The sequence below is a fragment of the Phalangium opilio genome, unplaced genomic scaffold (genome assembly GCF_054372755.1).
Source record: "Phalangium opilio isolate 3A_F unplaced genomic scaffold, DU_Popi_V2 ptg000540l_1, whole genome shotgun sequence".
In the NCBI taxonomy this organism is placed as follows: Eukaryota; Metazoa; Arthropoda; class Arachnida; order Opiliones; family Phalangiidae; genus Phalangium; species Phalangium opilio.
Genome location: NW_028324244.1, coordinates 1,892,098 through 1,917,023, shown reverse-complemented (window position 1 = coordinate 1,917,023; position 24,926 = coordinate 1,892,098). Strand labels below are relative to the sequence as shown.

The window sequence follows — 24,926 nt, the reverse complement described above, 5'->3', positions numbered from 1 at the left end:
TAAAGTAAATTCCTTTAAAAAAATCTCTTAGACTGTTATTTATAGTTAAAATGTTTCTTAATCATTTTGGTGCAACAAATACATTGGAAATCTTCATGTAGATCGAGTTTATTTAATTATAAGCACTTAAAACATGCTGTAAACATTCACACTTTCGGCCTAAAAAGATCAGGGAAAACCTGGAAAAGTCAGGGAATTTGGTTCTGAAAATTCCGTGGCAACCCTGCACCTTCTTGGGTTATTTCCCAGCTGGCGCCAAGAAGCCTCCGCTAGAGGCAGGCACCGCGAGTCGGCTAACCTCCCTCCCTCCCTCCTCGTTGCCTCTTGGGAAACAACCTGTGTGTTGGAACACTTCTCTGCTGGAATTAACGGAATTGTCTATTCTATTTCCGTATACGCCATATAAACTTTTCCTGGGAAGAATTTTTGGCAGCGACTCTTGTCTCTTATGAACTAGCTTCTTTCTTTGCATATGGAGGCCATGGTCGGTAAGCCTTAGGCCTACCCTCACTTGCCCTCTCTCCTCCTCCTCATGTTGTATGTTGGTTGGTACGCTTCTTGAAATAGGATATGGTTCCCTTCATCGCCCATAGAGTATAAAACACTTTTACCTCAGCCATATACATTTTTGGCAACGGAATATGTGCTAGCCCTGCCTAGCTATACGTAAATCCTTTGCAGAATGAAGACAGAAATAAAAAAATTCACAGAGTTTTAAATTTAATTTTCATGTCACTCGGGTGCAATATATTTTGCGTCATCTCTTCAAATACTATTTAACTACAGGGTGTTATAAAAAAGGGAGGGGCAATTATGGGACTGAAGTAAAGTCGGACAGTTCTATGGGAAATAATGCAGGTACAAAATTTTTGGAATGAAATTCCCTGACTTTTCCATCTTTTCCCTGACTAAATTACATAAATTTCCCGGACCATTTGCAATAACATAGGTACATGGCGAACGTATATTGAAAACCAATCTAAATTCACTCGAATCATTTTTGCACGAGTTGTTATCGTTATAAAAATAAGCCAACTATTTCCTTTAAATTTAACTTTAAATCCTAAATAACCGGAGAATTTGGGCTCTGGTTAAATCTCAGGCAACACATTTTCTGCTCACCCTTATAATGTTATCCAGACTTTAATTTCCCTCCAATATATTTTTCCCTGACCTTTTAGGTCCGTTTTCAATTTCCCTGACCTTTTAGGTCCGTTTTCAATTTCCCTGACTTTTCCCTGACCTTTTAGGCCAATTTTAAATTTCCCTGACATTTCCAGGATTTACAGGTCGTGTACGAACCCTGTAATGTTCCATGGCAAGTCCATACACATGCAGGCGGCCAGGCTACTTGGTTATGCACTTTGACCGCTAAGTTGCTTGGTCTCCTGCATGTGTAAATTTTATCATCAATCCTTCTAGTCTGAAAACTATTTATTTTTACCCTTTTTGAAACACCCTGTACAAGAAACTGAGTTTATCGAAATCGCAATAGGTAACTGATATCAAAAATATAAATATGCAAATATATATATATATTTAAATTTTGTCTGGGTAGAAGGTAAGATAAGGTATCTGTTATTGCTTGGTATTGGTTTGACAAACGCCATCTCGCTCTTCCTCTTGGAGTATAGGTGTTTTCCGATACGGTGTTTCCTTTAAAAGCGTTTAAACTGCTTATCTAGCTGCCCGAGGATGCTATAGGCAGTGCACGCTTCTTAGGTTCTTGGGGGAGGATGGATATTTTTGAGTTTTACCGTTTGCCTGCCTAATCTAAATATAGCGTGAGCCAGTGTGCGCGTCTGCTTTTGCAAAGAATAAAAAAAAAATAGTAAAGTTTCTAGATCTTAAAAATCTATCGTAAGAAGCTCCAGTTTACAGACACTTTTTCATTAAGTTTCATTCCGTGATTCGAGGGGCAAGTCACTTTGACTGTAATGAAAACCGAAAACGCGTAGCAGTAGATTTATTGTGACTGATACAAGTTGTCACTATAAGGGGATGGGGCGAAGGGGTTGTTCCACGAGTCATGCGCGAGAGAGACAGACAGAGACAGGCTAGCAGTTCAGTTCTAATCAGTACCTTATTTGGCTGACACTGGCACTTAGTTAGGCAGGGTTCTTACAAACCTGAAGAACTCAGGGAAATAAATAGATGACAAAAACACAGGGGAAACTCAATGATTTTTAGTAAAATTCAGGGAAATTTGAGTAAGTTTGCTCTGAAGGGGTTGCTACAACTATAAAAAAAATCACTCCCGTTGTGGGGAAAAAACGTGGGCAACTCGGGAAAATCGGTTTTCCAGAAGTTGTATGAACCATGAGTATGTATTCGCTACTAGCGTATTTACTTTTAGTTTAATGTAATTATTATTCTGATGTTTAGCTAAAGTCAAGGAATTTATTTTAATTTCAGGTCAATTATTTTTTTGACTGAGTGACGTCACGATGGACATTTCTTGGAAGGGTCACGTTTGGCCATCAGCGAAGGGTCACGTTTGGCCATCAGCGAGGGATCAAGATTTGGGCGGTCCAGTGCACGACCGAGCTGCACGGAGGATCGCGGGAACCAAACCGTACTATATAGTAGTGTCGGTAGAGAGGGGAGTAGACGGTTTATCCCTCCCTCTAGGCGCGCTTTTGTAAGAGGCTATACTGTACGCGCCTGGTAGGGGGGATGACACTGAGCTAGAGCTAGATGTCAGTTCTACGTATGCAAACGTCATACCCTTCTATCTCTTAGCTAAGTGTCATCCCCCCTACCAGGCGCGTACAGTATCCCCTCTTACAAAAGCGCGCCTAGAGGGAGGGATACACAGTCAACTCCCCCCTCTACCGACACTACTCTATGGTATGACGTTTGCATGGTAGAACTGACATTACTCTATTATAAACATCTGAAATGATGTCACTATGGTTCTCGAACGCGTTGCATTTTTATATCGGGTTGCGTGAACTTTGACTTTGGTGGTGCGGTTACATCTGAACTTGACGCGAATTGGGGTTATCTACGATTTCATCGGGATGCCGAAAATTGTGGGTGAGTACATAGTTGGCGCGCCAATAAGCAAACTTTAAGGTCAAAGCAGCGCGTCCCATAGACCCTTTCCCAGCTGTCAGGTCACAGCCAAATGTTGCGCGCGCATTAAAGGGCTCCTTCGGACCCTTAGACACATGGCCCCGCGGATTTCCATCCCCTCTTCATAGACGATCTTCCTCAACACTCCCTCTCTCTGGCTAGGTAGGGGGGTTCGGAAATCCGCGGGGCCATGTGTCTAAGGCTCCGAAGGAGCCCTTTAACAAACTTTCAGGTCAAAGCGCAGCGTCCCATAGTCCCTTTCCCTATTACGCCCACACATCTGGAAGTCACGTGATCATGTCACCTTGAAACATCATGGCTGATCAGGTTTATTACGGTTCTACCTGGATGGTGGTCGGAAACCTACAAACTGTCTATCTGTGAACATTCTACTGAACCTCAAAATGCGTCAATCGGTTTCTCAAGTTGTTAAAAAATAGACGCTTTCAGTCGCGTCGCGGTTTAGTTTTTAAAAGCAAGTTTAGTTTTGTGAACTATTCACGTCATAGTTTAGCATCGTGTTTGTGACATTTTTCACCATCTTTGAATTCGATCGTCGTTAAAATGTAAGTACCCGTTTTATTATGTGTTTTTGTCGCTCGCTTTGTTACGTTCCTGTTAGGGATGCAACGATTCGTAATTTTTTGGAATCGGCCGATTCGATGCATCGGTCTCTAAAAAATCGGCTTCGGCCGATTAATCGGCCGAAGCCTCAAGGTTATACGTTAGTATAGGAGTGTTACTTGTCAAAAATGTCCAAGGACAATAATCTATCTGGTTTGGTTTCCGAGATACTAGTTCATTTAGTTCAACACACATTTTGTCCATTCTTTTTGCTACAACTTGTTTTTGATTAGTTCTTTCTTTGCATTCCGGATAGGAAAAAATAATTTTAAACGTGAGATTTAAGTTTCATTTCCTAAAAAACCCCTTTCCTTTCTCATCCTTTAAAAACAAGAAGTAGCATTCAAGACTTCAAGTATTATTACTTTAAGTAAACAAGGGACTGCAGGAAGACACGCTAGAGACAATGACACCAAACACATTAGAGGGATAGCTGACAATAATAAAATCCAGACTGTGAGAGAGCGACATTGTTTGGGGAACGGGTGGGAACAAAGAGAATATACCAAGAAGAACAAAAAGTCTATCCTTCCACAGGGCTTTTGAAAAGCCCGGCCACGGTTTTGGAGTAACTAGATCCGGTTTTTGTTTAGTGGCTAAGCCGCGACGCCTTTTATTGGTTAAATTATGTCGGCTGCTTATTTTTGGTGGTGGCAAAGGGTTGATCTCTGGTTTGACCGTTGACGTACAAAAGGTAATTTTTAAGTAGACGACACGGTCACGTGAACAACCGGAACTTGTTTCTCAAAATCAGTCCCGGTCCCTATTTACAAAGTTACCACTCCTCTTGGTATATTCTCTTTGGTGGGAAGTAGCAGTGCGCACAAATCGAAAGGAGAGTCAAAGATAGAAGGGGAAGGCAAACCATAACGGCCGGCCACCATGGCTCTCCCGCGCGCCTACCTCGGTGCACAGCCTAGGAGTAAGACGTCACGTGATCCGTTGAGAAGGAAATTCAAAAAAGGTAAACCGAAAATACGGTTAGAGGCTCACACTAGACTAGAGAGATCAGCATTCAGCGTTGTTACCGTAGCTTTGTAATAACGTAAACAAACTTCTCTGATTTTTTTCTCTCGGTTGCGCCGATTGCGCATGTGCGCCACGCTCTCAGAGAGCAACTAGTACTGGTAACGTTTTTGAAAGGGGGGCTGACGGAGAATTTGGTTAAATTACGTTATTTGTTAAATGGCAAACTTGTTAGTTCCTTTATACTAGCTCAAAAGATTAGATCTAACCAAAAAGAGTCGGCCGAAAAAAATCGGCCGATTACCTTAGAAAAATCGGCCGATTCGATTATTCGGCCAAGTGGCCGATTCTGGCCGAAGCCGATTCTTGGCCGATGCATCGTTGCATCCCTAGTTCCTGTGCTTTTTGCGTTGTTTAGTAACTTTAGTTAGTAATGACGTCAGGTATCGAAGCCCCGCCTATGATAAATTTAATATAGATTGTACAGCGTGGATAAGTCAGGAACTTGGATGATAGGTCAGTGATAAGTTAGGGATTTCATTATGTTTATCAAACCACGCGTCGAGAAATTCAAAATATAGGTCGAAGGTCATCAAGTGGACTCTGCTTAGCACCTAAACATTGTTAGGTGGGAATTTTCTCTAGCCCCTTTAGTGAAAATTATCTATTTATTTATATAACTGGGTTTTGCCCAAATTTCACCCGGTTTAATCTTATCCCTTGAAAAATAAAAATGTTCCAGGAAATTTCCGTAAACATATTATACCAATACGAATAATACTGCCAGAGAAACAAACTTCCAGGGGCACTCCGTGCTGTATAATTTCCATCAAGCCCAAGCTCACCGCGTGTGAGCGAGAGACTCGGTCATGCCTCTAGCGGTGTCTTCTGGCGTAAGAGGAAATTATCCAGTAGGTAGGCTTGCCCCTGGAAGTTTGTTTCCATGCATGTATTATTTTTAAATTGGTGTATTTTCCGGTTCCCAAAGTCGATATTTTTTATGATCAAAAGATTTAACTATAGTGATTTATCCCTCGGTATCTGATAGTTCTGACGCAAAACAAAATTTTTGATGCGAATTGTTAAGTGAATTGATAGGTCTTCCATCATTCTACACGACACGATAAACCAACGTAAACTTATCAGACTCTCATATTAATACGATTAATTTCAAAATTGCCGGCCCGAACTACGTTTTTATATACCAAGAAGTTATATCAGCATCTCAGAGAGAAGATATAAATTCGCCAGATTTCCAGCTTTATCTCCAGTCCTAACGTAGGTCCGCAGTCAATCCCCGTCTCTAAATTACAACCAGCATCTCATTGGTTCTTGAAAACTCACGTCAGCGCGACGACGCGAGTGAGGAAAATTTCCGACTGACGAGAGCGAAATAGCCCGGCGCCTCCTTTTACGTCCCCCCCTTGTATTTTGAAAGGGGGACTGGGACTATGGCGCGCGAATACAAAGGCATCTTATATCTTCTCTCTGAGATACTGATATAACTTCTTGATATACACTTTTGTAGAGGTTACCGTATAAAGAAGAAACACTAAAACCCAAAAAGAAATTTACCTACATAAAAAATAGAACTTACTTTTGTCTTGATTGCAGTATTTATCCTTCCTTCCTTTCTTTCTTTCGTTCGTTGTTTGTGTGGGTAGCGGGTGTCCCTTTGCGCTTTAAGCTCGTTAACACTTTTGGTACCAGTATCTTAATTAATGTTCACAAATCACAATTAGAACTTGTTAAAGGTGAAGCCGCAATTATTTTAGAGAGAGATGAGTTTAATTTCGTTGAATTAAAGGTAAAGCTCGTTTTATAAATCACTTTTGTTAGCAATATATATTAATAAAGTTACACGAAATTAGAACTTGTTAAACCGCAATTATTTTAGAGAGAGATTAGTTTAATTTCGACCAATTTAAAAGGTAAAAATCGCGTTTATTTTTAGGGTTAGTTGAGTTAAATTTTCGGCCAAACCCGATGAAACTCGAAGCAAAAATAACTAACAATCTTTACACTGCATACTGTCGACAACGGGAAATGAATGTGGAGTCTTCTGGACTTCCCCAGACTAGGCCCTAGGGCAGGCTCCAGTCCAGCTCCAGTGTCCTTGGTCCTTTGTATTAGCAAGGGTGGTACACTGGTACCTCTTTCTCTCTCCCAACCCACCTGCATTTCTATTTGAAAACACTTATATCCTTTAAGCGCCTTGGTTGACACCAAATTTTCCCACATGGGACAACCGTCCCAACCCTTTTAAGGACTTCAATTTTGGCTGTTTTCTAAGACTTTCAAATACTATAGCGTCACTCCTATTTTTCTTGTCCTCCCCCAAAAATATCCCTTTGAAAGATAAGAACTCGTTCGCAAGTATGTGTGATTACTCCGAATTTCTCGCTGCTTTTATGGAAAGAAAGTAAATCCGAGTTGAAGGCCAAGGTCGCGGTTAGAATATAGAGCAATTTTATAGAATACAATAGGGAGGAACCTGAGGCGGAGTGATATACCATGTTGAAATAGCGTAGAGATAAAATAGTCTTGTAGTGAACCCCATCCGCGTTTGGATGAACAGAGGCGAACCTCTCCCTGGGCGAACTTTGGTTGGCGCCTTGATATATTAGCTGGGAAGATAGATAGGGCTAAGTTTGTCGCGAAAGTTTTGTGGAAAATTTCTCAGACGTCACGTTAGTCTGTCTTTTTATAATAAGGGTCGAGGGGCTAACCACTCCCATGGTTCTTAGTCGGAATATAATAAGTTTATTTAGCGTTTGTCTAATTAATGCAGGTATATTGTTTTGAAATTCCGGTTTTTACCCTCTACTTCATTTTGTGAGATAATTAGTGACAATTTTAGAAAATAGACCATTATATCAATTGCAGAGGGCGACCAGCCCCTTTGCTTTGGTTTCTCCGCGAGTAATAAATGGAACAGTCTATTTATAACTTATAACTTGAACATCAAGTCAGGAAATTGTTTGTAAATTACTGTACTGGAATACCTGTAAATCTTAATAATTAATTATAAAATTCGGTAAAATCTATTTGCGTATAAAATACAGGCATGTACCGGTTAATAATAATAATAATCTAAGCTTTGTCTTTGAAGGGATGTCCACACTAAGCCTGTGGCTTGATTACAGGTGGGTCCCTTTACATTGCATAGAGGGGTGGTGGCTAGCCCCTATGCCACAGCTAACCTACAGCGCCCTATACTAACTATTACCGTTAACCTCTGCAAGTTTTGATTAATCTGGTTAATGTTATCATGGAAGAACAATCCATTAGTTTTTCCATAGTGTTATTCCCTAGCTAGCCTGTTGATCAGTGTACGCATTTCTAACATAGTTTGTCTTAAAATATATATCGGCATTCTTTCACACTTTGGGGTAACGTCCAAAAGAGAATCCCATCTGCTGACGAGAACGAAACGAGATATCGCATGCGAACAAAAAACAAAATCATTCAAATTTATACTGACTTGGCGAAAGAGCCTTTTAAAAACCATTTAAAACTATAATGGTAACAGACTGGCGTTGGCGAAAATTTAATATTCAACCTTAAAAAAAAGCTATACATAGTTTTCAGGCAAAGAGGATTGATACCATTTATACCAGGAGACCGGGCTACTAGGTATTGCACTTTGTCCGCTAAGTAGCCGCGACTCCTGGTGTAAATAGTATCATTCATCCTAGTCTGAAAACTACGTATTTAGGTCTAGGGTGTGTTAAAAATATTCAAATTGATATTGATATTGCGGACGCTAGGTTTAAAATTATTTAAAAGCAACTTTGTGTAAAAGAAGGTTTTATTTTTTGCCCCACTGTATCTTCTATTTCTTATGAATTCCAGATGCGCCTTATAATGATCTAGGCGCCCTTTAACACGTGGACTTCTAACAATAACTATAATTCACCTTTTATTTCCTCAAAAATGAACTTGCATGCATCTGCAGGGCCAACAATATTAAAAGTATTGGCAATTCGGGCTTAACTCCGCCCCCAGCGCCATTATGGTATTTTTTTTAGCAGAATGAAAGCTATATAAGCCCCTCCTCCTGGTATGTTTTTTAGCACTAGTGGAAGGTAGCCTGACGTTGCATGACGTAGTACTGCCAAGTATCAATAGATAATGGTGCCTACAAGTGTTGCCAGTTAATTGCTAGCCCGTTTCAACCGCAATCTATAGATGCAACAGACTTAAAATCTTGTAGAATTCTGCGTTCGGTACTTTTAGTGATTCATCATTCAGTTCCAAACATGAATGATGCAAGAGATGTTCTAATAACAAATTACTCACTGGCACACCTGAAGCGCATGCGCAGTTAATGTTAAGAAAAGAAGGGGGAGGAAATTTCTCTAGCCCCTTTAGTGCACACACTGTATATAGGTTATAGAATAGGAAAAACATTTAGCAATTCCAATTATGCCGAAAGCTTAACTTATGGACGCCATTTTCCAATATGGCCGATGGTTAGAAAATCTTTACTTTAGTTCAATTAACCTAGATTCAAGTGGGCAGTCTGTAAGTGAATAGACTATTTCATTAATTCTAGAAGAGAAACACAAACACCATGCACAAAGGCGGGGGAGATATCCTTATTGGGTTATCTCCCTGGTGCCAATAAGCACCGCTAGAGGTAGGCGGTGCTAATTGGCTAGCCTCCCTTCACATGTAGTGAACTGGGACTCCGTCTGGCCTTGCCTCTTGGTTTTCGCCAGGGAAATAATGTAAGATGTGTGTTGGAACACTTCTCTGAAAGTAATTAATCGAATAGTCTATTTTATTTATATTTTATAACCCTTTCTCTTCCTACCTCCTTGTCCTTCCTATTTTTATTGATGTAAATATTTTATTTATACATCTCCGGAAACTGTCACATTATTATTTTGTAGCTTTTCACATTTTTAAAGTTTGTTGTTTAACCTCAATACAGCAAAAATGAGGCGAAATCTGGTATCCGACCTTGGTTTTTTGGTATTTTTTTTGGGATAAAAGGGTTTGCGCTTGTGTTTTGAGCCGATGTGGCCTGCTCTCGAAGCTTCTTCTTTAGTAGTTTAAGGTCGTAAACATTTTAGCAAAGTTAGCGTCTTAGAAAACGCACAGTTAATGTTCTGTTTCCTAAAATTAGAAATTTAGTATTTTCGGTTTTAACGTGATGTCGGCTTGTGAAACATGTTTTAAAGCTGTAAAATTTTATATGTAGATTTTTTTTTAAAATGTAATTTTCTGGATCCCTTAGTATAAATTACTTACATAAATTAGTATCATAACTCCATAAAATTCTTCGTAAGTACGCTGTCGAAGTGAAATTTTTGACTACACCACTTTATGGACAGTCCCCCCTTTCTTTATTTTAAATAATGCAAATTTCTGGATTCCTCAGTAATATTTACATAAATTAGCATCATAACCCCATAAGAATATTCGCAAGTACACGCTCGAAGTGATATTTTTCAACTACGCCACTTTATGGACGCCCCCCCCTTTTTTTTTAGAAATGCAATTTTCTGGACCCCATATTAATACTACATAAATTAGCATCATAACCCCATGAGAATCTTCGTAAGTACGCGGTTGAAGTGATATTTTTAACTAAGAAACTGTATGGACGGTTCCTATGATTAAAAGGAAAATGTTTATTTGTAAATAAACGTCAACAAACATGGGAGTCGCTCATAAATTTCTTTATTATTATTATTTTTTTACTTAATCTAAACCAAGGGTATCTGATAGTTAAAACCTCGAGGTCATATTCTATAATAATAACAATAATTTAGGTCTACTCTACGGCAGCGACTCCGCTAACATATGACTTTTAATTGGCCTCCAGATCGACTCCTGTCTCCAATATAGAACCTAGAGTCCTAGACCCTTTGGCCATTATGCTATAGCTCCTCTCCTCTCCTAGCTCGACGGCCCTTAATTATATATGGCTTTCGAAATAGGGTATACATATGAACTTGGGAGGAGAGACGTGAAATGGAGTAGAAAGATTATCTCCTTACCTATAACCATAAGTTCGTAAGATATCGTTCCATAAGTTTGTCATGAAGTGGCGTAGGAAAAATAAATAACAACAAAATTCATTGGGTTTACGTTCATAAGTTCATAAGATATGTTCCTACCATAAGTTTGTCACTGGTAACTTAGAAACTGGAGCTTGTCATGAAGTGAATGAGGTAGGTCATAGATTTGAGGTAAAGCGACATACGCCTGGTTTTGGCGCTGTCAAAGGCTTAGTAAAGCAGACTAAATAGGACCTAGATGGAAGTCCTGCAAAACTAATTAACCATCCGTGTGTAGTACTTTAATTCTCGCTTGTCGTTCTGCTAGAACTAGCTCGAGCTCTAAGTCTCTCGGTAGCATTACGAAGTATAGGTAGTGCCATACTTATGGAACATATCTTATGAACTTATGGTATAACGTAGCCTCTGTATCTCGGAGACTCTCTCTCATTGCCGCACATAGCCTACGAACATTACAACTCCATCCACCTCTCTCCTCCAATTTGGTATGAGAACGACAACGCCACGATTAGGCACTAAATTGGGGTCTAAAATTTGGGAGGCTCATGCAGCATCGTCGAACCTTAATGTAAATACAGGTCGGAATTATCGTTATACAATTTCGGTGTATAATTTGACGAAAGATTTTAAGGGGAGAATTTGTCTATTGAAACTTGAGACGTAAACGTTAGATTTATATTTTGTTTGTAAGGCATCGGTTTGCGTGTTTCTGACTGTAGTGTAGTGTAGACTAGCGCTTTTTGGATTCAACATGAATTTATTCAATTGACACACGCGTGTTATAATCTACGTTCCGGACAACAGAAATGTGATATGAAAATTATACTTACTAATCATGGCAATATTCGTGAGAATATTCCAATCTACCTTCATTTTTAGAGCGAGAGTGAGTGAGTTCTGCCAAGAGAACCAAAACCAATCGATCATTTTTATTGGAAGTTTATTAGACATTTTCCCATAATTTCCGACATAAACAAAAACAAGTTAAAGATAATAATTTACAGTATATTTCTTGTAAAAAAAGGAAACAAAACCGTCTTTAAGTTTGCGTATAAACGCTAATGACCCCTAATGAGGTTTGTTTATATAAAAAAAAGGTCTTGAAAAGTTTAAAATTAATTGAATTTTCTCCCTCGGTTTTCTTTTCTTTTGGCTAAAATATTAATTTGCTCAGAGTTCATACTGGCAGTGAAAGCTTAACACTTGAGTAGTAGCGGGAATAGATTTAATTTTAGAAGTAGGAATGGAGAACGGTTAGTATTTATTTGAGTTATTCCGACTCATAGACCACCCAGAACAGAGCCCCTCCCTCCAACACGTAACGAAAAGTTTAAATTATCTTATTGGCTTACTTAAACTACGTTTTGATGACGTTGCTGACGGGGACGGCGAAAAATAATGACGTAATTCCTTTTTACCTCTGTCGCCATGACCCGCCTATTCCTTCATACCCCTCCGTCCCTTGGAAGGGGGTCCGGGACTTTGACGCGCACCCAGATATTACTCTGTTCTCCATTCCTACTTCTAAAATTAAATCTATCCCTGGTAGTAGCATTTGAGAAACTTATTGAAGTATGTTAATTATTGAAATTTAAATGGATAGCGCTCCGTTTGAAGTGTTGCCAGTCATTTGTGAGTGCAATTCAACCGTTATCGGTTCGATTCAGTAATTTACATTCAGTTCCAAACCTGAATGATGCATGAGATGCTCTAATAACAAGCTACTGGCTGGCAACCCTGAAATTTCTGTAGCCCCCTTTACTGCACACTTTATATTGCACAAATATTTTTAAATTACTTTTATGGTCTTTAAGAATTGAGACGATACAACAACATCATCATCACCATCTTATATAAACGTCCTTGAAATAAATATAATTTTATTTTTATTTTATAAACTTGGAAATGTATCCTCCCACGACTCTATAGGGTTATTTGCATATTATAATAAATGCTTTACCAGGGTTTGAACCCTCGCTTTTTGACGGTCACTCTCTAGTCTCTATGTAAGCACGCGTGGTCCCATATCCGTGGTGGAGAAGAAAGAGAAGTGAAATGGAGTAGTCAATCTCCATACCTATAACGGAACGTAGCCTCCCTAACCCCATCTACCGCAACGGTAACGAAGTCCTCCCAGTATCCTCAGTGTAGAGCGTTGTACCATAGAGGATATACTGTAGAGGAGTATTCAGTTCTCGTTAAAATTTTTTGGGGCTAGTTTTCTTGGTAGACACGTGGTGACCTTTATCTAAATATCATTCTCCGCCACCATAGAGGATATACAGTAAAGCAGATGACATTTTTCAACCAATAATGTTCAGAAGGTAATCACCCAATGGGGGAAAAAACCGGAAATTAATAATAAACATTTGGAGATGGAGAGATATTCCCTTATTTATTGATAAAGGCTATGGTGTCTACTCCTCTAACGTGTACCGTTTATGGTCGTACCTGGTACCAAAATGTATAAAATGCCTCCTGTGTCTTAAAAATAGAAGATAATTCATGAGAACTATAGCGTCTATTTTTAAATGGCGCTAGGTAGGGGCGTGAGCATCTTGGGTATTCTGGGATGGGACTGCATCTGCCACACATGGCCCTCGAAGGTTGTTACTCCATCTCGCGTCTCTCCTTTAAGATCCCACACTTCTTTATTTTCTTAAAACCATCAGACTCGATGCACCCACGACATTTATTTTTTTTTGTTGAGCTATAATGAAAGAGTTTAACCTTTGGTATCGATGAAGCCCGAAATTAGTCAACGTAGGCTTGTTATAAAACGGTATAATGAAATTTCTACTGCCGACATATATACACCCAAATAGGATTCGCTTCCTTCAATTATTGACTAAGCCTGGCTTAATCATGGACTCTCTATCGTGAAAGAGGACCAGAAAAAAGATAACAATATTTTTTGCGAACCCTGTGTTGAAATAAAGGCCTATTTAGACAGACTACAGTGAAATCTTACAGTTTTCGTTTCGGTGATTTCGTCGGTACGTTCATTTCCCTGTTCATCCGCCAGAGTGGACGACTTAAAACGAGTTGTCGCGTATTTGGGTGATTTTTTTTGAGCCAAGACTTTTGAATACTAAAATTGATAGACAAACATCCAAAATGTTTACAAATTCCGCGCCAGGAATTGCCTAAAACTTTTCAAATATCGTCTGCTAAAGCGTATAGCTCACTGAATCACGCGTCATTGAGGCATGATCGAGTGAGCTATGGCTAAGGAAAAGGCGCTAACGAGATGGCGCCATCTCGAAACGCACTGCCCGACGAAACTGAAAATTTTTAAAACTAAACCCGTGCAGGAATCTTTTACGTAGTCGGTGTCACGTGTCTAACTAAGCTAGAATTGAGCGACTACATAGACGTGAACGTAAGATTTAGTCTACAGTCTGAATGGGCCTTAAGAGCTCTCCCACAAAGTTATCATTCAGTTTTCCAGTCCCCTATAGTATTTATAATGCCCATGGTTTAACAGCTATTTTTTACGGCTAAGCCCACGCTGAAAAAATATGTTTTATTAATCCTTAGTCCTTGTGATAAACCAAGGCCGTACAACAGACATGACACATAAAATTGAATTTTTTGGGGTTTATCTAACAGACGCGGGAGCTCTAGTATACACGGCGAATTTAACAACCCCAAGACATTTATCGAATTTAGTTAATTAGCGGGCGTTGCGTTTCATCATCCCTTTAAGAAGATAAAATCAATTAGCGTTCTTCTAGACTTTCTTTATTTTTTTCTTAAAAATACTTTCGTTGCCCGGAAAATTAGTATCCGGTCGGAAGTACGAATTCTTACAATTACTACAAAAAGGGGGGGGGCGAAGATGTAATTAGGCTCTTTTGTGATTATAATTATTATCATTATTTGAAGTACTGCGGTAAAGTGTTATTCGGAATTAACTAAGTTAAGTTAAACTTGTATTATGAGTTTTACAAGCGAATTTTCAAGATTGCATCTAAGTCCCAGTGAAGTCTGGAATACTGGAAGTGAGATGGTATTATTTTCAACGGAACCATTATACTTACTTTACTTCCGCTTAAATTCCTCTTTCCGGTTTTGAATTAGGAAGTATTTGATATGCTCTTGAAGTATGTACATATTCAAAGCTGCAAATTAGCTTTGTTTTTACATTAATTTAACTATAGTACCGTCATATACAGGGTGTTTCTGTTATGTGAAGAAGTTCTTTGGGTGATTTCGAGGCGAAAATGTAACATCTGTAACGTTTTGCCATAAGTTATGATTTGATGGGGTGTTTTAGGGATGACCCCTTAATTAAAAAATAGAAATCATTGTCTTAAACAGTTTCTTAATTAAATTTAAGGGGTCATCCTTAAAATACTATTTACAATTTTAACTTGAAAAGGGTCATCCTTAAAATACTATTTACAATCATAATTTGAAAAGGGGTCATCCTTAAAATACTATTTACAATCTTAACTTGAAAACGGTGTCCCTTTTGGCAAAATTACGTTAGAAGTAACTCGAAATCGATTTCCCGAAGAACACAACGCATAATTTTATACACAGATCTTTCAGAAACACCCTGTATACATTAAAAACTTTAAAATAATACCCTGTTTTTATTGAGCAATTTGTACTCTCGTTCCTGTACAAGATCTAAAAGATCACAGGATGTAAAACGCACGCATAGATGAATTAGTACACCGATATAGTCTAAGAAAACAAATTAAAGGGAGAATGAAACACTGATTAGTTCGACCGTATATCGATAGATGGCGCTAGCTTTCACACCCGGTCTTTTTCCCCGCGTCTTAAGAAGAATCCCATCGGAAAGAAGTTGGAGAGAGAGAGAGGAATATAGGCTTTACGTAACGTTAACGTAAGATCTTCTACAACAGTGTATTAACCTTCAAGGCTTTGAATTTTTCTTCTTTTTCTTCTTCTCTCCCTCCTAACGTTCTCTCTGCTCCCCATATATATATATATATATATATATATATATATATATATATATACATCGTTTTGAGCCCGAAGAGAATTCGGGGAGCGAATTGCGTTCCTCTGTGAATATATTTTGTTCTATACGATTTAACCTATAACGGAACCTAACCTCGAATCGAAAGCGAGGGTCTGCTCTAGTCCAGGACGCCGCGCGCCGCGCATTCTCCTGTTGATCGTGTGCCGAGCTCGCGCGATTCTGAGCGACTTTGTCTTTGGGGTGCGCTAGTGTTGGAACGCGCTCTTCGCATCTCGAGCTCCCCCCCCCCTCTCTCTCTCTATCATTTTCCTCTCTCTCTCTCACACACACTCTGTCTCACTCTTCTATATTAAAACCAAACCGAGCAGACACTCGTGGCGGTGCTGCGCTAAAAAGAGACACGGGGATACCGGCTCCCGGATTTTTCAAAATATTTAACTAGTGTTTCGCGCGTTTTTTGCCCAAATTTTGTCCCAAGTAGTCGGTAAAAAAAGTTAACAACGCGATCCTAACTAACTAACAAGCCGCCGTTCCGAGTTTTTAATTTAAGAATTATTTTTCATAATTTCTATTTATTTTAATATATAAGTTATCAAGTTAAAGTGGTGTTTTTTTGGTGCCAAATTATTTGCAAATATCGCAAATTATATAAAGCGAGTAGAAAAATGAAAGAAGAAAAGTTATAAAATAGTTTCGTTTCTTTATTATAAAATAAAAAGCCAATGGAAGGACAATTTTTAATTCGCGACAAAAACCACCACCACGACGTCGACTGTGAAGCAAGTTATCTACAGCTGGTATTACTCGTAAATGGAGTTATTTATTCATGCTGATAATCGGGATGAAGGTCGAATTTCGCGGACAGTTCAACCCGGAATGAGTGTAATTGTTTCTAAATAACGACAACTGAAAGAAGAGCGATTTTTCCAGAAAAAAAATAAAATTTCCCAGTTTGATTTTCAATTTTCTTTTTAAATTAAAATTGAAAATATCGATTTTTACTTTCTTTTGAAGAAAGTTCGTAAAAGCGACGAAACTTCCGCGTTTCATGATCAGAGTAATTTAACAAATAACAACAAGAAGAAGCAATGCATTTGGAACAACAAAGTGACGAGTGAAGTTTAAGAGAATTTAATTTAAAAAAAAAAGTGTATCGTTTTTATTGAAGTGAAATAAATTCAAGATCGGGGTTTGATAACGGGTTGCGGACCCCCGATCATGTTCGCGAGGTGTCCGAAGTGTAATATATGGACGATTTGGACCATTCTTTTTTGTTGGTCAATAACGGTTGGCGCCCTGACCGAACGGGACCAACATTTGACCACGATCCTTCCGGATATAAGTAGTGGTCCGAACACGTTCGCGAAAAAAAGTATCTCTACCACTACCACTACCACCATCACGAGGGACAATGGTCATTCGTCATCATTGACCTCTTATTCCGACGCGACTACGTTGACCACCAACAAGGCTGGACAGGATATTACTACCAACGTCCCACTATCTGGTCAGTTTTTGTTAAAGCTATTTTTTCTCTTCGCAATGTTTTTGATGCTCCAAATGTTCCATTACATAATTTTTGTGCGCTTCAATGATTGGGTCACGCGTTAAGGACATGTACCCAAAAGGGTTATGACCTTTTGGGTGGGTGGGTCAAAATTGTTTTAAATACGTCAGAGACACGTGACTCTTTATAGAAACTTAGTTAATATTATTATGAAAATTAGCTTCGAAACAAGGACTAGGTGTCCAGTCAAACTTCATACGTAGTCTTTGTGTCTTAAAGCTTCACGTGCGTGCCTGTGACGTATTTAAAAATTTTACTCTCTTCGATGCCTTCTTTATGGTCCCTTTAAAAGGAGGTCGGACAATTACTGTGTTTAGAAATAGAATAGTTCCATTTAGAAGTATCACAGTGTCGTTTCCTCTTTATAGGCCAACTTAATTGAGTATGGACTTAAGAAGGCAAGGGCTGCTTTTGACGTTAAAGGTTAATACGTATTCCTAGTAATTTTTGACAATTATTAAGTTTCCTTCGCTGTCAAGTTGAAGTTTATTGAATTTTACTAAATTAGAAAAGTTAATCCGTAAACGGAGGACTTTGCTTCTTGGCTTTTCGCTCTTCGAAATTAATTAACATGTCAAAAATGGAAATTTTTCAAAAATCTCTTTTAAGCTTTAGTCCTAAAGTTTAAAGTTTAAAAATTTTTGAGACTGGCTTAATTTAAGACTGCTATGATCGAATTAGATAGAGTTACTCAGGACTATAGTGGCATTTTTCAAAAGTGACTTGTTTCTGTTTCTCTTTCTCAATTTTTAAAAGGGGAGATATGAAAATATCAATCAGTTAATTTTTAAAACATAGTTTCAATTTACAGATAAGGTTTTAAAGAGTAAGAAAAAAAAAAGAAAAAAACTTTAGGAAAATTATTTTAGTTCGACCTTGTCTAACGAACGTGTGTTGTAAGGGAAACTAAATGGGTCCTTTTTTCTTCAAAACTTTTTTGACATTTTTTTAATTATCTTCGGATATTTTTCTTTTTTTTTTTTTTTTTTGTGAAAGCCTTGATATTGATTACGATGCAATGTCACGCGTTTTTTATAACTGTACGAGGGGCTAGTCACTCTGTAATCGGTTTACATGCTAATGCAATTTTAATAGCGGTGTTGCAACTTATTTGTGAGCGCAATTCAACAGCAATCATTAATTACTTGAACGTTATGTTCTAATATGATTACGTGTTTTGTTGTACAGGAACTTTTTTAAAGTGATTAGACACTCGCTTTTTTGGTATACGGGGGAGTGATTAGCCCCTCGACTTTAAGCTATATAGCATCGTTTTAACACCCTTCAAATTTAAAGAAAATATTACACATGAATTATTTCTATTCATTCATGAATATACTTAGTTTTCACTGAAGGGGGTTTATTGTCGTTCCCCCCACCCAGTGTTGCCAGGCAATTGGGGAGACAAGAGATTGATTGCGCAGAGAGAAAGTCTAGCAGTTCAGTTTGACTCGGTTCTTGTGACCAACTAGACTGGCAACACTTGGCTCGAGTTTAATCTGAGATATTGTAAGAGGAATTTTTCTGTAGCTTGCCTGTTCAGTGAAAACTTTCACTATGAAACGGCGGTTATATAACAAGTCTATATAGGAGAAAAATTTCTTGGCACAAATTCCATATTTAGTTTTTTTTTGTGTCTTGTTTGAGGTCGTTGTACTTAATTTATTTCTAAATTAATTGACTCGGTGTAAAAATTTGAATATTTTTAATTTAAGGAATTTGACGTTATTACCCTCTAGTATCAAGTTAGAAAAGTAATTATAAAATGCTGGTAATTAAAATAACTAAATTATTATTTTTGCCGGTAGTGTATCAAAGGGGCAGTGAATTATTTCCAATAGATTTTTTTGTAAGTTTATTTTTATATTCAAAATGATGTTACGCATATTTTAAAAGAAGGGTCGGAATAATTCAAACGAAATATCTTTTTGGGTTTTTGTTCTTAATATTTTTTTTCTTTTCCCTGAGTACTGTCTTCATTTAGGCCTAGAGTATGTGAAAAATTGTAGATAATTGAAGTCTTGAGTTTGGTGGCAAGAGACTTCGCCTGCTGCCGCTCTGGATTTAAGGAGTTTCGAGCGTGTCTTCCTTCCTCCCCCTTCATCTCTCTCTTTCTCTCTTTTTCTCTCTCTGTGAGTCTCTCCCATTTCTCTCTTTTTCTTTTTCTCTCCCCCAAAAAACTCTTGAATCTTTTAGTAAAGAAATTTAGATCGGCACCCCAGACTCTGCAGTGCAGTGGGGTAGGACATTTGTTCTAAATTATCGATATTATATATTTTTGCGTATTTTTTATCTTTGTTGTGATTATTCTGACATCTCCCCTTGGAAGTATAAAGATGCGGATTGAATTGAGGTGGGTTGAAAGGTTAAGCATTATTATTTATTGAAAAAATGTACACGTAAAAGGTTTTAATTTTTGTTTTTATGAATTTAGCAATTTATTTTTATTTTAATTTTTGTTTTTATGAATTTAGCAATTTATTTTTATTTTAATTTTTGTTTTTATGAATTTAGCAATTTATTTTTATTTTAATTTTTGTTTTTATGAATTTAGCAATTTATTTTTATTTTAATTTTTGTTTTTATGAATTTAGCAATTTATTTTTATTTTAATTTTTGTTTTTATGAATTTGGCAATTTATTTTTATTTTAATTTTTGTTTTTATGAATTTGGCAATTTATTTTTATTTTAATTTTTGTTTTTATGAATTTGGCAATTTATTTTTATTTTAATTTTTGTTTTTATGAATTTGGCAATTTATTTTTATTTTAATTTTTGTTTTTATGAATTTGGCAATTTATTTTTATTTTAATTTTTGTTTTTATGAATTTGGCAATTTATTTTTATTTTAATTTTTGTTTTTATGAATTTGGCAATTTATTTTTATTTTAATTTTTGTTTTTATGAATTTGGCAATTTATTTTTATTTTAATTTTTGTTTTTATGAAAATGAGAATTCTGGTTATATTGATTTATTTCTTGGTAAAATCAGGAATACATAGAGATAATTGGAATCATTGTGTTAAATTCTACGCTTGTAAAAAATGTATTCAATATCGGTAGCTGCACGAATTACGATGGGACTTTCACTTGTTGGATGGGTCATCTTGTTTCTTTCGTTCGTTTCCTAAGCCTACTTTTATTTTCCTCTCTCGCGCCACGTTCCGGTCGTTCCCGTCCTTTCTTTTGCTTCTAATTAGTTTTTTTCTAGCCCCCTAGCGGCCTTCTTATAAGCATATTTCTTTTTGAATGAGTCTAGAAAAAAAATATTATGTACTGTATATTAAAAATGTTTGAGACCACGTGCTTTTGAATCGTAGCCAAAGTCTAGTAGTGATGGAGGTTTATTTTTTTTTCTTTTAGTATTAGACACTTTTAAAAGATCTAATCAAGCTCCACCAAAAAGGGGCTTTTGAACTCGCGAAATTCTCTTGGGTACGCAACTATTTATTAATTAAAGTGATTAGGGTATTGGAATTTTTTGGGCAAAGTGTCAATCACCTAACAAGTTGTTAACAACGCATTTTGATGAAGTTTTAAATAAAGGAATGTGAAATGCGACGGTATTAAAGGGGCGTGTCAAGAACTATATTTTGAGGTAACTATTTCCTGGAATAGAGAAGTGTCGGTAGAGAGGGGAGTAGACTGTTTATCCCTCCCTCTAGGCGCGCTTTTGTAAGAGGGGATACTGTACGCGCCTGGTAGGGGGGATGACAGTAAGAGATAGAATAATGTCAGTTCTACGTATGCAAACGTCATACCCTTCTATCTCTTAGCTAAGTGTCATCCCCCCTACCAGGCGCGTACAGTATCCCCTCTTACAAAAGCGCGCCTAGAGGGAGGGATACACAGTCTACTCCCCCCCTCTACCGACACTGCTCTATGGTATGACGTTTGCATAGTAGAACTGACATTACTCTATAGTGATTGGGTAATATGATCACGTGACTTTATAAGCGTGGAACTACTTTAGGCGGATAGATTCCAATGTACTGATAATGTTATACGAATTTGACGCATGCCCAGTAGAGCTGTATAGTCGTCTGCTACTACGAACTTTCTGGTTACCTCCGTTTTGGCCACCATATTGGAAGTCTTCAGCTCAGGCCATGCAATTTAGACTATAGCAATATTGACGTCACGTCCCCGTAGCTCCTTCCCTCTCAGTACCACTCTATTTAATGGAAGATAAACTTGATTAGGCCACTCCCCTACGTAAGATATTGTGCGTTCCTTTAATTTAATTTATTTTTATTTTGCATCTTCATTAATTTTAACAGGTTTAAATTAAATTAATTTAATTAGATTTTTTTAAACTTTTAAATTCAACTCGGAAATAATTTGGTAATTAGTTATTAGCCCCCTTTTCTTTAGTTATTAGCGGTTATTGTTACGTAACGGTAATGGTATACTTTAGGTTCAAAAGACTGCAAATTGCTAGCCTAATTTCAAAGGTCTTTATCTTCCTTTTTCTTTTAACGTATTTCACGGTTTTTTAAGAAATTAGTATCTTTTTTTTTTTTCTTTCGCTTCACCCACAAAAACCTAAGTCAACCTTTTTTCTTGCTACGAATGTTCGTTTACACCCTTAAAGGGAGAGTGAAATGAAAATATAGTAATTACTTTAATATCGATTGTTTTAATAAGACAAATCTGCATAGTTAAACATCCAGGAAATATATACCTCCGAATGATTTTAAAATTCAAATTAGTTTATTATCCTTAAAATCTCAAAGTAATTTGAATTTTAAAACCATTCCCATACTGTATTTCCTTAATTGCAGATTGGTGTAGAAGAATCACAAAAAAAGAAAGAAATAAAAACACTTAATTTTCCATTTCACCCTCCCTTTTAAAAGCGACCCTAAAACAATTTAGAGGGGTTGGACAGTAGAATTAATTTCGCGAAATATTTGTGCCGCAACTTTGATGAATGGAAAGAAAAATAATGTGACCTTTTCCTTCAAGTATCTTGTCCCTGGAAATAAATGACAAATACATATTCTCTTTACTAAAAAAATAATTGATTGGATATTTTTTTAATTAGACCCGCATTATGTTTTGTCAAATTATTTGTCAAAACATAAGTTGAAAATATATTTATTATTAATGAATGACACCAGGAATACATACAGCTACTAGGAGTAATGGTGTAGCTGATCCATCCATTTTCACTCAACGTATATCTAGCCTAAATTTGTATGAAGAGCTATAGACTAATTATGATTATGTATTAAGAATTTTACCTGGCGAATTAATAATCTATTTCGCTGCCTGTTGCACCTTGCGTTGCTACCAATCAATGAAATAACAGTTAGAAAGACGCCCGCCAGGAGTCGTGACGGATAATAAGTTCTCAAGCCCGGTATTCTCACAAAAATTATCACGAGATGTATGGGGTATACCACGATTATTCCTAGTAGCTGTATGCATTCCTAATGACGCATTTTGATGATCGCGCCCGTATCCTGTTTGAAAAATACCGCGCCATGCACTTAACCAAAACGGAATTTGAATTTCGTTATAGACTAAATACCGGTGAACTCCTGCTTGCACCTCTAGAAATTCTCACCTTATTTGAATGGGAAATGCATTGGAAGAACTTTCCCTTTTAGTTAAATATGTCACCTCCACATATTCCCGTTTCTAGGCCTAACACAGTTCGCTCTATTTATTGTAGAATTTCATTTAGTAACGATTTTAGAGAGGTTTTTCTGAGAAGTCTGATAATAAATTAAGGGGGATGTTCTTTGGGAGTCGAAAAATGTAACTTCTATCATGATATTTTGCCACAAGGGACACCCTTTTCGAGTTATGTTTGGAGTGTTTTAAGGACGACCCCTTAATTAAAATAGAAATAATTGCCTTGAAATCAGTTTTTAATTAACTTTAAGGGGTCATCTATAAAATAATACTCCAAACATAACGCGAAAATGGGGTGTCCCTTAGGGTCAAAATGTTTTAATAGAAGTTATATTTTCTACTCCAAATTGATTTCCCAAAGATTATCCCCCTTAATTTCGGACATACCTTTTAGAAACACCCTGTATAGGAAGCGTCGAGTTACTATTATGGCTGACTTTGAAAGTTTTAATTGAATTCTTAAGAAGGGAATAAAGTTTGTGTGAAAGTATAAATTAATTCAGTTTCCACGCATGAATTTTAATTGAAGCCAAGTATTATGTTAAAATATTGAGCTGTAAAGTTTAAATATTATGTGTAAATGTTAAACTTTAGTTGAGTTGGAGTTAAACAATACCCCAAAACAGAAAAGGGGGGAAATAGCCCAATTTTTAATTATGAAATAAAATTCTTTCGTTGAAATTTCAAGAACACCAACTTCCAACAAGTATCAGAAAATGTTTTAAAAAGCGAAAACACCAAAAAAAAAAACATAAGATTTCCTCTAAAACCACTTTAATTTTTCAAAAATATATTTATATTCCTTCCTTCTCTTCACCCTTTTAAGAAATCATCTCAACCCATCCGGGTGTTTTTTACCTCTTTAAAACTTTTAGCAAATTCCTCACCCTGTAGCAAGAGTGCAATTTTCCCTCTCTCTCTCTTATTTCGTTACTAATTCAAGAACGCTTGCAATAACCCTAAAAAAAGTGTATTTTTAAAATCGCTCTAGCTAGAGACGTACGTACTGAACATAAGCTAAGCTGGATCCCATCGTTGGGTTAGCTGAATGCACCAGCACCAGCACCAAGCAGCCTTCGGTTTCTCCAACCTTGAAGATCTCGGTGGCTTATATTGGCTTTAAGTTTTTTTTTTTCTTTGCTAACTTTTAAAGAGCTAAGCTAAGATGATGATAAAAAAAATTTCAAAATTCCCAGACTTCGACCTTTCCCGAAACAGCGTGTGCCAAAATTTCACCCAAGACTTGTTATTTTTCAACGTAAAGTTGTACTCTGTCCCTTAGGGTAGGATACCATTTATTATAGTAAATTTCACGTTTTCCCGACCTTTAAATACTGGTATATTCTCCTGGTAAAAATAGGCGCTAAGAGGGTACATGACTCTTTTAAGTTTAAGGCGATAGGGGAAAATGAGCCAGCGAGAGAGAAAGAGAGAAAAAAAATCTTTGAATTATTATTGAAGAGAGCATCAGGGTAGACGTAAAAAATATTGATGACATAATTACACAGCGGTGTTCTTTCGGGGATTGAGAAGAGTTTAAGAGAAAACCTCTCTCTCTCCTCTCTCTCTCTCTCTCTGTTCTAACAGTCAGGCTGTCCCCCCAACCACTACTTAAAACACGTACTCACCCATTTTGCCAAGTAACTTATTTCGGCTTTAACAAGGTTGAAATTAGTCGCAACGAAACTAGTGTTTTGTAGCTCGCTGTGGTTGTCGTTGTAGTTGCAGTTGTAGTAGTGTCAATATGATGGTGTAATGGAATTTCACGTGCTATAAGAATTTTTCTCGTGGCGCGTGAAGTTTTGAAATTTGATGATCATTTTATAAGCGCGCTCCTCGTGAGATTGTAGCTATTGAAATTATAATATAAATATTATGAGGAATACATACGGCTAATTGGAATCATTGTGTAGCCATTTTTATTCTCAATTTATCTAGATGGATTTTGTGGGAAGAGCTTGAATGATTATGTATGGCGAATAATCTATATTGCTGCGCGGTGCACCTTGCGTGCGAGCCTTGGAACTAGCGTTGTTACTAACCAATGAAATCGCA

At 37.2% G+C, this 24,926-nt stretch overlaps 2 protein-coding genes and 1 long non-coding RNA gene across 7 annotated transcripts in view; 1 reads left to right on the top strand and 2 right to left on the bottom strand.

The window, feature by feature from the left end:
* The window catches only part of LOC149588592 (UPAR/Ly6 domain-containing protein bou-like), a 105,503-nt gene extending 98,125 nt beyond the window's left edge, over positions 1–7,378 (bottom strand). Inside the window, exon 1 of the mRNA XM_089862387.1 lies at positions 6,266–7,378. The gene's annotated coding sequence lies outside the window, so the exon portion shown is untranslated. The remainder of the gene's footprint in view (positions 1–6,265) is intronic.
* Positions 7,379–15,974: 8,596 nt separating this feature from the next.
* Positions 15,975–24,926, top strand: part of LOC149588588 (A disintegrin and metalloproteinase with thrombospondin motifs 9-like) — a 179,267-nt gene continuing 170,315 nt past the window's right edge. The window contains exon 1 of one of the 3 annotated variants that reach the window (XM_089862363.1): positions 15,975–17,167. In XM_089862363.1, coding sequence (XP_089718489.1) covers positions 16,879–17,167 — 289 coding nt within the window. In that variant the 5' untranslated portion in view covers positions 15,975–16,878. The remainder of the gene's footprint in view (positions 17,168–24,926) is intronic. The other 2 variants (XM_089862364.1, XM_089862365.1) reach the window with 2 other exon arrangements.
* On the bottom strand, positions 19,999–23,903 carry LOC149588591 (uncharacterized). Of its 3 annotated transcripts, XR_016379928.1 has the most exons (7): positions 23,730–23,903; positions 23,259–23,425; positions 22,801–22,895; positions 22,475–22,696; positions 22,362–22,414; positions 21,297–22,206; positions 19,999–20,483 (listed from the first exon to the last, which is right to left on the bottom strand). It is a non-coding gene; the product is annotated as an uncharacterized LOC149588591 (long non-coding RNA). The 3 variants fall into 3 exon arrangements; XR_016379926.1 differs by lacking the exon at positions 19,999–20,483 and having other exon boundaries at positions 20,496–22,206; XR_016379927.1 differs by lacking the exon at positions 19,999–20,483 and having other exon boundaries at positions 20,496–22,206; positions 23,759–23,903.